The 14,876-nt window shown below is 47.0% G+C and overlaps 1 protein-coding gene across 1 annotated transcript in view; it reads right to left on the bottom strand.

Annotated features, from left to right (window-relative positions):
* The window catches only part of VWA3A (von Willebrand factor A domain containing 3A), a 60,073-nt gene that overhangs the window by 1,395 nt on the left and 43,802 nt on the right, over positions 1-14,876 (bottom strand). The window contains 13 exon segments of the mRNA XM_045849170.1: positions 426-549; positions 1,598-1,749; positions 2,134-2,278; positions 3,021-3,165; positions 4,807-4,915; positions 5,862-5,999; positions 7,281-7,378; positions 7,937-8,047; positions 8,541-8,631; positions 10,341-10,487; positions 12,916-12,986; positions 14,010-14,205; positions 14,605-14,749. Of these exon segments, the coding sequence (XP_045705126.1) occupies positions 426-549; positions 1,598-1,749; positions 2,134-2,278; positions 3,021-3,165; positions 4,807-4,915; positions 5,862-5,999; positions 7,281-7,378; positions 7,937-8,047; positions 8,541-8,631; positions 10,341-10,487; positions 12,916-12,986; positions 14,010-14,205; positions 14,605-14,749 (1,672 nt within the window).

Raw genomic sequence — 14,876 nt, 5'->3', positions numbered from 1 at the left:
GTTTCAACGGACTTAACACAGGGAGACAGAAATATGCAGGAATTAAAACAGAGAGCTTAGGAGCATGGGTCTCTGAGTTCCGGCTTTATCATTTACTCTGACTTCAGGTATATTCCCAAGTCTGGCTAAGCCTGTTTCTTCATCTGCTAAATGGTAGAAGAATAGCTGGGAGGATTAACATCTCTATAAAGCAACGAAACTACACATAGTAAGTGCTCAATAATGCAAACTGTTGTATCACTAAATAACACCCGAGCCTCCACTTCTTTCCCAACCTTGCGGAGAGTCAGCCTAAGAGGAGAGGGCAGGGAAGCACAAGCCTTTTAGGCAATACCTTGACAAGAGGACAAGGATCTTTTAGAAGGAAAAAAAAAAACATGTCGGTTGACATGTTAATCAGCCATTTCAGTGGCTCTACAACCTACCCTTTCATCCATGAAGCCCTTGGTCAGCAGGCGGAGAATTTGGAAGAGCAGGTCATCATCAACAAGGCAGTGATAGCGCCCCCCAGTGAGGGAGGCCAGATTTCTCAGGAAGTTAGCTTCCACCCTGCAGCGGGGGACAGAGAGGGCTGGGGCCAGGATGACTGACCCACCTGGCCAGTTCCCTGGGATCCCAGCCTATGGGGACCTCCTGAGGAAGTCTGTGGGGCAATGAGCCTTAGACTCTGGGGCTCTGTGCCATTGAGGCCCTGTCAGCATCACTAAGCCCACTCTCCCAGCCAGACTATGGGTAGTGGCAACTGCTGCCACTTCATGAGGTGGATTTGCCTTGCTGGTATTACCACTTAGACTGGACTCCTCAAAGCACATGGCCAGCATACTCCAGCCCTTTCCCTAATTAGAACTCCATCCAGTGCTTACTATGTGTTAGGCCTACTAGTGACATATTGTGACCTTTATGGGTGACCTTCATGATTTAGACACAGAAATAAAATATGCACCTAAGTAATCACTTATTAGATAATCACATTATTTGCCAATAACTGTATTATTTGCCAATAATGTTAACTGTTTTCTGAAGCACTTAAATCTTCCTTGCTTTACATATGTTCTTCTTAGGTGATCGTTTGTAAAAATAACCATAACAAGGCTTTAAACCTCTTCCCCTAAATATTCATAACTGTACTCCCAGAAAAGATGGAGGGAAAGCACAACACGTGACTGTGGGAATAGGTTCAAATCTGTTTCCATGCTGCAGAGTCAGGAGAATAGGCCCTACTGCTGGGTAAGTTAATAGTACAGAGAGGGGCCCTGGCTGGTGTGGCTCAGTGGATTGAGGGCTGGACTGTGAAGCAAAGGGTCACTGGTTCGACTCCCTGTCAGGGTACATGCCTGGGTTGCGGGCCAGGTCCCCAGTTGGGGGCACACAAGAGGCAACCACACACTGATGTTTCTGTCCCTTTCTTTCTCCCTTTCCCCCTCTCTAAAAACAAAAAAAAAATCTTAAAACTTAAAAATACAGAGAGGGGCTTTCATGCTGTGTTCCTTTAGGCCCTCCCAATTCCTGACTCACAGGACTGGTCCTTCCTGGGACCAGTGTCTGATGGGAGTCCCTGGGTTAGGTAAGCTGCTTAGCCCGACTTCCTGTGGCTCACCTGCCCATGCAGCTCAGGGAAATGGTGTGTATTTTCACATTGCGCTCCTCCTTGAGTCTTTGCACTTCACTGAGAATAAAGCTGCAGCTTGTGTCTGGCTTTCCATCAGTCAGGAGATATAATCCTTCCACATCACGGAAACTGAAAGCTTTCTGAAAAAGCATGCAGTTTGTCTGGTTCAGGGGTGGGTGCTCATCAGGAAGAGAAAAACCAATGCCCTGATGTTCCCAAGGACAACATGTCTGACTGGATCCCAATGACTTGTCCATTAAGACTGAGAGGCTCTCCCTTTCAGCCCACCACTGACAAGAAAGCCACTGACATTTAGGAGAAAGATCATGGTTCACTTCTAGGCTGGGTGACCCCACACAAGTCACTTAACCTCTGTGAGAACAATGAGCATCTCTTTCTCATGGGTTGTTGAGAAGATGAAGTGATTTAACACTGAGTACATTCTAAAGCATTATACAATACCCATATATGAGATGATGCTATTTCTTTTTTGCTACAAGGTCAGGCTCAGGGCTGGAACTTGCCAGTAATGCTTGTAAGACTGAGGTGCTTCCCTGAGCACGGAGGTGGGTCACCCACTGCATGGCCTGGTGACATGCTGTGTCTGAGGTCTCCACCAGAGTGTCCTGCCACAGTTGTGGGTCCTCAGAAAAGCTGATCAGGTTAAAACTGAGGGTATGAGGGTAGAGAGCGGGGAAGAGATTGGTTAGAACATGTCAGTCTATGTTGAATTCTGGCAAAGTAATCTCTGTGAGGACCATTCATGACTTTTAGTGAAGACCCTCACAAGGAGCCCCAGGCACCCTCAGGGAGAGGGTTGTGGACTACCTGAGAATAAGTAGGTACACAGTCAAGATTCTGGGTGCAGACAGAAATAATAAATACCCCTCATCTACTTGTAGGTTATGTGATCTCAGACAAATTATTTAACCTAAGACCTAGTTTCTTTTTCTGAAAAATAGGGATGATAATAACCCCTGGGGTCTTTGTGAGAACTGAGCAAAACCATGCATGTAGGTACTTAATAAATGTTTGCTCTTTTCAATGTTAAGACAGGAATGAGTCCTGGCCTAGGACCAGTCTCCTGCTATCTCCTTAGGGTCAAACCTTCTGAGTAGAGAGAACAAACAACCCACTGCCTCCACTCCTTAAAAATCAAGTACTGCTGAATTCACAATTCAAGGTGGTTCATTTCCTCTGTAATTGACCTTGGGCCTGAGTAGGATTTCTAAAATCCACTTTACTTCTACAGGAGAATTCAGTGTTCTTTTGTGCTCAAATAAGCTGTTTATTAGAACATTTCAGAAATGTCCTGGCACTATGCAACAGTGAGGAGGGAGTGTCTTTGGCCAGAGAAACCCCAGGAACTACTCCTTTGATCTTCTTCCACTCCTACACCGCTGCCTCTTACCTGTCACAGTGCTTCCTCAGCTGCTCCCAAATCAGTAGAATCAGCTCTGTCTTCACCTTTTGCAGGTAGGGGCCCATAGACCCTGAGGTGTCCAGCAGGATGCACACTCTTTTCTCCAAAATGGTGCCAAACAGTCGGCGGCTCCCTGCTCAAGGTGGGTGGGGCCAAAGGCAGGGAAGGAGTGAGGGGTTCCCCCTCCTGGCTGCTTCTCTTCACTGTTGCTGTTAAATACATGGTCTTGCAACACCAGTTGCCCCATTGACCATTGATCAGCTGTCAACCCACAGGGATATGGCCTTTGTAGTGTTGTTAGAGGGGTCTATTGTCTTAGGGTAGATCTGTTTGTGGGTCTGGGCTTTGAGAGATGAAGATTTCAGCTGTGGTTTTGCCTGTGACTATTTGTACAAGTAGTTGTAACTGCTCTGGGCTTCAGCTTCCTCATTCCTCAAGTTAAGTAATTGAACTAAATAATATCTCAGTATTTTGGGGGGCTGGAAAGATAGAGCACAAATTGTCGACTGACCAAGAGAAATCAACTGAGCATTTGCTAAGTGCCTGGTACTGTGTGAAGTGCATTGGTGAGTGACAGAACTTGCAATTGGGCAAGGAAGACAGATGTTAGAGCTATGCCGTGGACTCTGACAGCATTAATGAGGCACATAATGGGGAGAATCTGAGTTTAAGAGTTGTGGATGGGAAGCAGATAAGCAACGATTGCAGGATGCACAGCTGTTAGCTGAGGGAAGAGTTAGGGTGTGGAGAGAACATCCTGTGAAAGGCTGGTGGAAGGACAGAAGAACATGGCCTGTTTGACAGACAGAGAGAAGGTCAGTGTGAGGAGTAACAAAGGCTGAGAAGAGAGACCCACAGGGAAGGGGCAAGAGAGACAGCTAGAAAGGTTGTTAATAGATTAGGGATTTATCTCAATAGGAAACAGAGAGGGCCAGTGACTTGCCCAGGGTCACCCAGACTGGCAGTGACAGCTGAGATTCATACCCAGATCCTTTGGTCTATACTTTAAAGCAACTGCCAATCACTGCCCTTCTAGAGGCTTTGACAAGTGGCAGTCATCACTTTGACCCACTGCCCATGGACTGTGACTACCAGAGGATTGGGCCAGATGAATTTACATAGGACCCTAAGTGGCCCACACAGGACTCTCTATAATAAAGGCTCCTGCTCTACTTTCTCTTATTGTCCCAAGTCCCCACCTGGCCCCAGAGCCTAAACTCCCTCCCATTTAGTTCTAGCTGTTTGCCTGGCCTCTTGGGCTTGATGCTGAGCCCACCTCCTACTCTCCAGCACACCTTCCTCTGGGATGTGAGCTGGGCTCTCCTCAGCCAGCCTATTCATTCACCTCTCCCAGAGGGGCCTCGATGCTCATTGTAAAGAATAATGGGGGACTTCTCTCTGTCAAGACACCCTCATTTCTACCTTCATGGGCAGTTCTAGGGGATCTAATCAAGACTAAATTGAGCCTCTCTAGGGTTAGCCCCTCAGTCACACCCAGAGAGCCAAGGTGTGGAAGATGGCCCTGCAGAACACACCTGGATGACCTGGGTCCCCTCTGGTGCCTTTTGGCCCATGCTCTATCTCCCTGTCATCCAGCACCTTGCCTGACCTCCAAACCCAGAAGTCATGCTGTATCTGGATGACCCTCCTGACCAAATCCCAGACCTGACAGTTTGTGAGTGCCTGGCCTGGGAAGGACTGACCCTGGTGTTCGAGGTTGACCTTCCTCTTCCCCTGAGGCCCCTCCATCCTCCAAGAAAGCAAGCAGGCTCACCAGACAGCAGCCACTGCAGCCTCTGGACATAGCGTCTCATCACCTTCTTTAGGCATGTGATGTACACTTCAATTTCCCTAGGTGTCCACTGAATGTGTCTCACCATCCCCTGGATTAATGCAAGCAAGGCAAATTTACCCTATCACTATTTCTTCATGTCCCCATCACTCCCTACAAGGGTTTAGTCCATTGTGGCTCATAATTTCCCAAGCATTGTTTAACATACATTTTTGCTTGTTTGTTTTAAAGCTTTTCTTTTATTATATTACTAGGTGTATGGTTCTAGGATGGAATGAGGAATTGGGATGATGGTTTTGTGGCAAATGTGGCCACAGTATTAATGAAAAATAAAGTATCTCTAATTTTAAAACAGAAAAGCCCTTATGGTAGGATGGGAGTCCATACATTTCAGACCAAAGGGTGACCTTGGATAGAGACAGGGACAGCATGATTGAACTCTCTTCAAATTTTTCTGGTAGATAATTTTGAATTTGGTGGATATTTTTTAGCTTTATAGTTTTCCCTCATCTTGGTAATATTGCATTAAAGGGCAAGGAGAGAAATGGAGTCTTTACAAAAAGCATGGCTAGATTTTCATTTTGTGCTAAATATACCTGGTCCAGTGTCAAAGCAATAAGAAAACAGGAGTCCAAAAGTAGGAAATAGAGACGAGAACCCTCTCACCTCCTGTGATAAGCCCTGTTCTCGCCATCCTACCAAGACCATCATCAGTATTGGGGGACAGAGTCCTTGTCAGTGAGTATGTCAGCTGCTGCCCTGTGTTCTCAGCCACTGTCTTTGACCCTCACTCCAGTGAGCCCATTTAACCTGAGTATGGCCCCAGGCTCCCTGAGGGGCTCCTTTTTATCCAGCAGGATTCTGCATAACCTGTTCCCCAAGAGCAACCCCATTCTGGGGGGAGGGGTTTTGCAGGAAGAACAGAAGCCACTGTGTGTATATTCACAGGAAGTTCTCCCCAACACACACTGCCACTCGTGGCTGAGAAGGAGTGAGAGCTGGGAGAGAATAACACCAACAACAAAATCCCAACTTACATTGACTTCTATGCTGGGGAAGATGCTGCAGTATTTGACTGCTGCCAGCCTCTGTACTGACTTTTGATGAGCGCATTTGGGACCGATGAGGCTGGAGATCCCCATCTTCAGTTTTTTTAGTCCGTAATTTGCTACCCACTTTAGAATAAAGAAAAGAACTATTATCTTGGGTAATTCAGGCTGAATTATTGTCTGACCCATCTGTTAAAACCTCTTTGAAAACTGTCTCGTGTTTGAAATGTGGGGTTTTTTGGTCTTCACTGAGAGCATCCATTGTATGTAGATTCCATCCCCAGAGCTGGGGAGAGCTGCATGAGAAATAGGGGCAACAGGGAACAAAATTTACTGAGTATCTGCTACTCCCTAGTCTGGTAGACATTGTTCTTCCCTAACATCATTTCAACCTCCCCCAGCAAAATTTGGGTGGAATCCCTCACTGGTCTAAATCTCACACTGTAATCCAGTGAGGATGATTTCAGTCTGTTTGTCACAAGAGTTACAAGAATGAGTAGGCTCCACGCAGTCAGAGCACAGCTTCCATGATTGACCAGTCAGAACCAAGCTCAGACTTCATTGAATGACTGAAGGAAGAAAGGTGTTCTATCTTTTGGATGAACACGAAGGAGCACTTCCATTGCTTGCAACAGAAACGATCTAACACCACTAAGAACTTTACACAAACCCCTGGCTGGTGTGGCTCAGTGGGTTGAGCACTGGCCTAAGAACCAAAGCGTCGTCGGTTTGATTCATGGTCAGAGCACATGCCTCGGTTGTGGGCCAGGTCCCTAGTTGGGGGCACGTGAGAGGCAGCCAATTGATGTTTCTCTCACACATTGATGTTTCTCTCCCTTTCTCTCTCTCTCCCAAAATAAATAAATAAAATTTAAAGAAGAACTTTACATAAAATATACTTCAATTAGTCATCAATCTTAAATGATAGGTACAATTGTCTTCATTTTACAAATGAGGACATTGAGCCCCAGCCAGTGTGGCTCAGTTGGTTGGATGCATAGTGCAGACCAAGGGGTTGCTGGTTTGATTCACTGTCAGGGCACAGGCCTGGGTTGCAGGTTTGGTCCTTGGTTGGGGCACGTAGCGAGGGCATCCCATCACTGTTTCTCTCTTACAATGATGCTTCTCTCCCTCCCTTTCTCCCTCTCTTTCCCCCTTTCTAAAATAAAAAATAAAAATAAAATAAAATGAAGACATTGAGATTGAATGTAGCTAAGGGACTTGCCCAAGGTCACCCAGATAGGAGATGGTAGAATCAGATTTCAAACCTTGGTGTATTTAATCCTTAGCAAGTCATTCTAAGCAGGTTTCTTCTCACTTCCACTTATGCCCACCCTCCTAGAAGTAATGGCTGGTAGGAGGAATTATTGCTTAGGGAGACATGTGCTGGTACAGACAACTTAATACCTCTTCACTTGAGCAGACTGTATCCTTTCTGGGCAGCTCAATCGAAGAGCTAACCCTTCTTAGGCTTCTTCCTCGGGGGTACTTCCTGTACACTGAGCCTTGGAGAAACAGAGTAAGGTTACCTTGTACGCCTTTCTTCCCTTCCCTCTGTTCCTCACACCACTCCTTTTTTATGCCAATTTCTCTATCAGTTGAGTCAGATGTAAAATCCATTAGGTGCAATTTGCTGAGAGGGCAAAAGGGAGGCTGTGAGGTGGATCAGGGCAAGCCTGTTGGGACCTCTCTTCTCAGTGAGTGGTTCCTGGGATCTCTGCCATTTCTCAGCAATGAGGCTGGCCTGGAGACTCATATCCTTGCCCTCCTCTGTCAGTCTAGGAGCTGAGGACACTGTCCCTTGTGGATGGAATGGGAGTGCTGCATTAGGGGGGCCTCTGGAGACTTTCGGCATTAATTTGTCTCATTCTCCTCCAGTGTCAAAACTGCGTGTCCATCTTCCTGGTCTTGGAGACCTGACTGGTTTGAAGATAGGCCTGGTCCAGAAGCACTGCTGCCCATGTCCTGGGACCATGGGAGTGTCTCCTCCCCATGGGGCCTGCTGAACTTATAGTTTCCACAGGACAAGAGGGCTGTCCAGACACCTGTATCCTTCAACTTACCCACGTTATTCCCAGTCTCTGTATAAAACAGTGAGAGAGACATTTCTGCTTCCCTCGCCTGGGTCTTCCTCTTCCACTCTGCAGTGTCCTCTCTGGCCAACTGAGCTGCAGCTGGAGGGCATGTGGCCTGTGGGCTAGAGTGAGTGCTTCCCATACCCCATCTCATTTCATCCTCTTTGTTCCCCAGTTTACAGGTGAGACAAGCGGGACTCCGTGTCAGTAAGACATAGAGCAAATATTCCACCCAGGTTCTATGGATTCCAGGGCTCTGTTCTGAGCCACTCTGCTGTCTTTGATGTTGAAAGTAAGGTACATGCTCTTAGATTTTAGGAGCTGAGTCTTTTCATGAAAATGCCCATGCTTGTCACAACCAGCTGGCACTGGTCATTATTCTTATCCCCTCTGAGCCTGAATTTCTTCATCAGTAAAATGGGGAGCTAATAGATTACCTGTCACATAGAATTGATTGTTACAAGTGTTAAATGGGAGTCTTAGTGGAAGGGCTGGCACATGATCAAAACTCATCATCATTGGTTATTTTGGTTACTATCATTATTAATGAGTCTCAGCCATGCCCATGTGCCCACCCCAAAGCCAGCCTCACCTGGTGGGGTGCTCACTTTGCCACTGAGTGGCCGCCATACCAGAGCTTTCAATATGGGACTTCTCTCTCCATCAGGGTCATCTCTAGTGCTCTAGAAAACAGGCAGTCTTTCCCATCAGTGGCCTATTTTCTATGGCAGACATACACCACTCATCTCAGCTTCAATCTGTCGATTAAGAACCTTTGCAGGAAGCCCTGGCTGGTGTAGCTCAGTGCATTGAGTGCGGGCTGTGAACCAAAGCATCGCAGGTTCGATTCCCAGTCAGGGCACGTGCCTGGGTTCCAGGCCACAGCCCCCAGCAACCACACATTGCTGTTTCTCTCTGTCTCTTTTTCTCCCTCCCTTCCCTCTCTAAAAATAAATAAATAAAATCTAAAAAAAAAAGAACCTTTGCAGGGAGGGGCCGAAAGGACTAGGTTCCTCAGACATTTTTGCCTTATCTCCTGCTACAGATTCAGAGGAGACTCTGGCTTTTTGTAGTATAGTGTACTTGATTCCTTTTTATAGTTTTTTTTTTAATTTCTTTCCATTACCATAATCCCTTTATACTCTTTTTCACCTACCCCTACCCCCTCCCCACCAAGACTCTGGCTTTTGAGGTAAAAAAATAAAAAAAAAAAGGTGTGTGTATTTCCCAGAATTTTCTTCACCAATTACCCACTCCTCTTCCAACTGGACTAGGACTTGTGGGCCTCCAGCATGATAGGAAGCCATTAAGGTAACTGTGCCCTATTGGGTACCTCAGTTTTAAGGGAGGGGACCCTTGATCACTGGGCACAGCTGGAATGTGGTGATAGTTAAACAAAATTACCCAGGGCCCTGGACCAGCTGAGGCCTCTGGGTGAGCTGCTGTGAAAAAAGCTTGGAGATTCCACTCCAGGGGCCCCCTGCCCTGGTTTCAGGACACCCAATAAAGTCCTCAGTGAGGCTTAAGCCCCTCACACTGAGTCAGCTCAGGCAGTACTGTAGGCCCAAGAGACAGACCCTAGAATTATGGGGTTTCACCTCAAAATTTGGGGAGGCTCCTGAAACCTGGTGGGGTACCTTGAAGGAAGACAGTGCCTGTGTGAACAGCATCTTCCAGAAACACAACTGCCCTGGGACAGCAGTAAGCCACACACTCTCTGGGATGGATGTCCTCACTCTGAAACATGCTGGTTCATGAGGTCTGCCAGTTAGTAAAATGCTAAGGAGCTGATGTATTTCTTTGCTCCTTCTGTTTACAAGTACCATAGAGTCTGGAATCTCCCCCAGTCATAGCTCTATAGGCCCTTCTGGTTGCTGAGGTGGTTATTTTATGCTGGACCTATCTGACAAGCTGTGGCTAGATATAAATATCCCAGGGCCACCCTCAGGCTCCTTTCAGGCCCTGGCTAAGCCTAGGGCAGCTGCAGCCAGAGCCTGTTAGATGCCCTAACATCATCATTTCTTTGCCCCTGAGAGACCCTCCAGGGTAAGCCTTCCTGCCTTATAGTCATGGTGGGTTTCAGTTCCATGGGGTCCTTAGGACCCAGATAGGGGTCAAACCGGGATATCCAGGCAGAGTCAAAGGCAGTGGTGGGTGAGGGCATGGAGGCAGAAGTGATCCCAGAGCTGAGAAGAAGATCCCCCAGTGAAGTTCCTTCCTCTAGAGGTCAAGGCTGGAGGCAGCCACAGGACACTCACCACTGAGGACACTGCCCTGATCCCCCTGGCCCTGGGGTCAGGGTTTCTGGTCCAGACCACTTCAAGATCTAGGCAAGACCAGGAGACAAGGTAGAAACAAAATCCTGTGTGTTATTAGGGAAGGGGAGTCAAACCATTCTGACCGCCGAGGGGGCTGTGGTCTTTCAGAGTTTCTTGGGCTGACTTCTTTGCTTGAGCATCTTTGGCTTTTCTTTTGGGAGGGATGCACTTTCGAGGTCTTTCCTGGACTGGTTCTTCAGGGAGGACACTAGTAAGGCACACTGAAACAAGGACTGGGAGGGTTAGCTACACCCCAGCCACAGTGCACAGTCTTGAAGCAAAGCACACACACACACATTCACACTCGAGAGAAACTGTGTCTGCTAGGATCGTTGGACTCCTCTTTCTGTCCATGGAATGTCTCCTGGGGCAGAGAGCCTTGTGCATCAATCCTATCAGTAATAAGTACCTCGTATGCAGGTCCTGAGATGCACCAGTCACTGGGCCCATTAAAGGCTGAGCAACTCAAACCCAGGTAGGCAAGTGCTATCTCATCTCCATTTCACAGATGAGAAAAGCCAAGCTCCATGAGTGTAAGGGACTTGCCCAGGGCCACAAGACTAGTATATAGAGGGCCTTCAATCCAAACCCAGGTGGGTATGGTTCCAAAGCCAGTGCTCTTTCCACATGTGACCCAGCATCCACTGTTGGTCAGCCTACCATGTGCCTGGAGCTAACTCTGGGTGTTGGCAGAATAGTGTGTGATACTAGGTTCCTTTGCCCACACATTTCTCAACTGCTGAAAGTTTCTCTAGTAATTATTCTCAACCAAAGCACTAGAAGACATTAGAATGTAAATAACATCCTAGCGAAGGATAGATTAAACTATTATTGCCCAAATACCTTGTGAATGAGTTTATCAGATGAGGGAAGTGGACTGACGTACATCTGAAGAGAAGGGGTTAAAAAAACAGCAACAAAGAGGGGCCCTTTCAGGGAAGACAGTTAAGGCACATTTAGGGGAGCAGATAAAATGGACAGGGAGGAAAAAAATGTGAAGAGGTGGCCCTGCCTTTCCAGGAGCTCACAATATGTTGTTCTGCAAATGGCAGTCATTAAAGTGAAAGTCAGGCTGAGTCTCCTCCTCAGGCTCCTCTACCTCCCTACTTTGGCCATGGCCACCAACCTGCTCTCTGTCTACCCCCATGGTTTGAACTGCCCCAGCCCTGGTCTCTTCTCACCTGTCTGAAGGGTACCCCCACTTGTTGCCTCGCAAACTCACCTTTGTCCCAGGCCCACCCTCCCAGCATCTATCACAATTCCGTTCTCTCTGTCTTGGTCAATCATGTGCCCCAGTGAGGAACTTGGGAGTTACTCTGGGATTTTTTCCTCTCCCTCACCCTGTACAGTCAGTCAGCCACAAGTTTGGTCAATTTCTCCCCAAATGTTCTCATGTCCATTCCCTTATTTCTATTCTCACTGCTGCTGACAAGATCTGGCCTCTTACTACCTCTCTAATCTTATCTTCAACTGCTCAAAGGGATTCTCTGAAAAAGTTACATTTTGGTAAGTCTTGAATAACTAAGACAAATCCATGGACAATCAGGGAGGGGAATGACAGGCTAAGGACATAGCAGGTGCAAAGGTCCTAAGTTTAGGAATGAGCTCAATGTGTTCAAGGAACTCAAAAGAGGTCACAATGTATAACTCACAGACTTAAAACCAATGACTTATAGGAACTCCTCATGTTTTATCTGAAGCCTTGAGGGTCAGTGGATCAGGACATGAGGAGGGAAACTAATGTAGGATGAGTCATGTCACCAGAAAGATATGTTCAAGTCTGAACCCCTGGTACCTGTGACTGTGACCTTACTTGGAAATAGGGTCTTTGTAGATGTAAGTAAGATGTTAGTTAATGAGGTTATACTGGTGAAGAGTAGGTCTTTAATCTAATCTTACTGGTATTACTACCAGAGGAGAAGGGACACAGACACACAGAGAGGGAGGAGAGCCATGTGAAGACGGAGACAGAGATGGAGTTGTGCTGCCATAAGCTAAGGACACAACCCGCCAGTGACGAGGATGCCCCCCTTGACCAAACTTCAGTCAGGCTCCTCTGAGCCCTCTTCTCAGCTAGGCTTCAACTATGGCTGCTAAATCTAGTTTTGGCAAAGAATCTTGCTAAGTCAGTTTAGAGAACCCCCACCCTTGATATTTGATCAAGTTCTTCATCCCCTATAGTGGTATCTAAGTCCTTGACCTGCCTTCAGCAAGAATCCTGCTAAGTCCATTTAGCAAGAATCCCCCTATCCTTGAAAGCTAACTAAGTTTCTCTTAATAATTTCCCATCCATGATTTGTCACTCTGCTTATTGGCTATAAATATCCAGCTGTCTTTGCTGTGTTTGGAGTTGAGTCAATCTCTCTCTCTTATTGCAATAATCTTGCATAAAGTCTTCCTTGCCATTTTTTAACAAGCATCTAGTGCAGTATTTTTTCTTTAGTATCAGCTGCCATGGAGGGATTGTATCCAGAGTTTTCAGAGGGAGCATGGCCCTTCTGACACTGTGATTTCAGACTTTTATCCTCTGAAATTGTGAGAGAACACATGTCTGCTGTTTTAACCCTACTAGTTCAAGGTACTTTGTATGGCAGTCCCAGAAATAATACAGAAGCCAGCCCAGTCATTTGCCCTGCCCCTAAAGCATACCTTTTGAGAATAGTTGAGGGCTTTTTCCAGCTCAGACATGATGGTGTTGATGTCATCACTTTCGTAAATGCCTGGAAACCAAGCACATTGTGAGTGTGGGAAGGGATGTAGATACCGCAAGCATCTGTATCTGTACACAGAAGGGTTGTGTGGAGGTGACCTGAGCTGGAGAGGCAAGGTGGGATCTTAACAGGCTGAGCTTACCAGCCCCCACCCCAGCACAATCCAGAGGTGGTCACAGTGAGGTTACCAACAGTGAAGCTGGCCTTGGGACACAGCACCCTGGCACCCAGTCAAGAGCTTGCCCCACAGGAGCAGCAGGTTGGGAGCAAAGGTCCTGCTATTCCAGTGAATAAAATCACCTGCTATTCCAGTGAATAAAATCACCCACTTTGGGATTATATAAAGTGGGTAATGTCCGTAGTGAATATTGATGATAAGGCCAACAGGAACTAAAGAATAATGACTAAGAAGACAGACTCTGAAGTTGATTTGTCTAGGTTCAACTCCTGGCTCTACCACTTACTACCTGTGTCCTACTTTTAGACCATGTGGAGTAGGGTGGAGAAGAAAGCTCCTTGGCATCTGCTGTCTTTCATATGTCTTCAGCTCACAATAATTGTTATGCCCAAGTGGCATATTTTGATCCCCTACAACTAACACAAAATTTTTTTGCTCTGTGCTCCATGTACAACTGTGTCACCCACCTGTTATGAACATTCCCCCACTGGGCAACACTAAGCTAAGGAAGCTTTAGGGCCCCTTCCAGCTCTGACATTCTAAAGTATTTTAAAAATAGTTTTCCTTTTCTTTTTTTACTTAAAAATTGTGGTAAAATATGCAGAACATAAAATTTACCAGTTTAACCATTTTTTAAGTGCACAGTCAGTGGCATTAGGTACTTTCACATTTTTGTGCAGCCATCACTACCATCCATATGTGAGTGTGCACTGACTATGTGAACAGCAGTTTTCCATTTTGAATGTGATTTTCACATGCTGCTTTTCTGGAATACATCTATGGCACAGGGAGTGATGTTGGTAGTGAGATACCAGAAAGAAAAGAAGTGGAAGAGCGAGCCAACATTTATACACCTGTGTCTCCAAACCAGTGGAAGCGGCCACCAGCAGCCTGGGTGAGCTCTCGGTAGGCAGTGGCTGTGTCGGTGCGGCTGGCATAGCAGGCAGGGGGAGTGATGTCCATCTGTGGCTCACCCACATAGAAGAGACACACATTCAGCTGGAGGTCGCAGCCCCCACAGGCCTCGGTCATGTAGGCACTGAGCATGGACTGTAGGGGAGAGAGGGCAGAGGGCTCTTGCAGGTGCTGGCTCAGCCTGATCATCTTTCTTGAGGGCTTACTGTGTGCCAGGTCTAGTACTTGGCACCGAGAATAAAAAGACAAGTGAGCTGGGTCATAATTTCTTTATCTTTCTAGGGTAAAGCTAGGAAGCTGGAACAGAGAGCCTAGCAATACCAAGTGTTGCAACCTGGTTACAACCTGGGAACTTGTTAGAAATGCAGACACTCAGGCCCTAGGCCAGACCTTTGGAACCAGGATCTGTATTTGAACAACATCCCCACATGATTCCCCTGCACACTAAAGTCAAGGAAACATTTGCTAGGCTTCCACATAGGGGAAGTTGTGGAGTTGTGAAGAATGGGGACACCCAAGACAGGAAGTACCCACCATGTCCTGATCCGGAATGCCCCCTGTGAAAAGGTAGATGCCCTGAGATTGCTGTTTGTCTCTGTCCTTGAAATCCACTTCCACAGCCTTCCGCAAGGCGCTGAGGATGTTCCTGCTGCCCTGACACTTCAGGGTCAGGGCCCACCTAGAGGCAGGAAAGGCCATGCTGAAGGAGGTCAGGGGTGAGACCAGGAGCAGAAGGCAGACATTTTCAGATTCATGCCCATGTCTGTCAGAGGGAAGGTATTCTATTCCCAGTGGAGAGGGGGACA

Source organism: Phyllostomus hastatus, unplaced genomic scaffold, assembly GCF_019186645.2.
Source record: "Phyllostomus hastatus isolate PE091 unplaced genomic scaffold, TTU_PhHast_1.1 phas_contig_64, whole genome shotgun sequence".
In the NCBI taxonomy this organism is placed as follows: domain Eukaryota; kingdom Metazoa; phylum Chordata; class Mammalia; order Chiroptera; family Phyllostomidae; genus Phyllostomus; species Phyllostomus hastatus.
The sequence above is the reverse complement of the archived record's forward strand: the minus strand, read 5'-3'. Positions and strand labels throughout refer to the sequence as shown.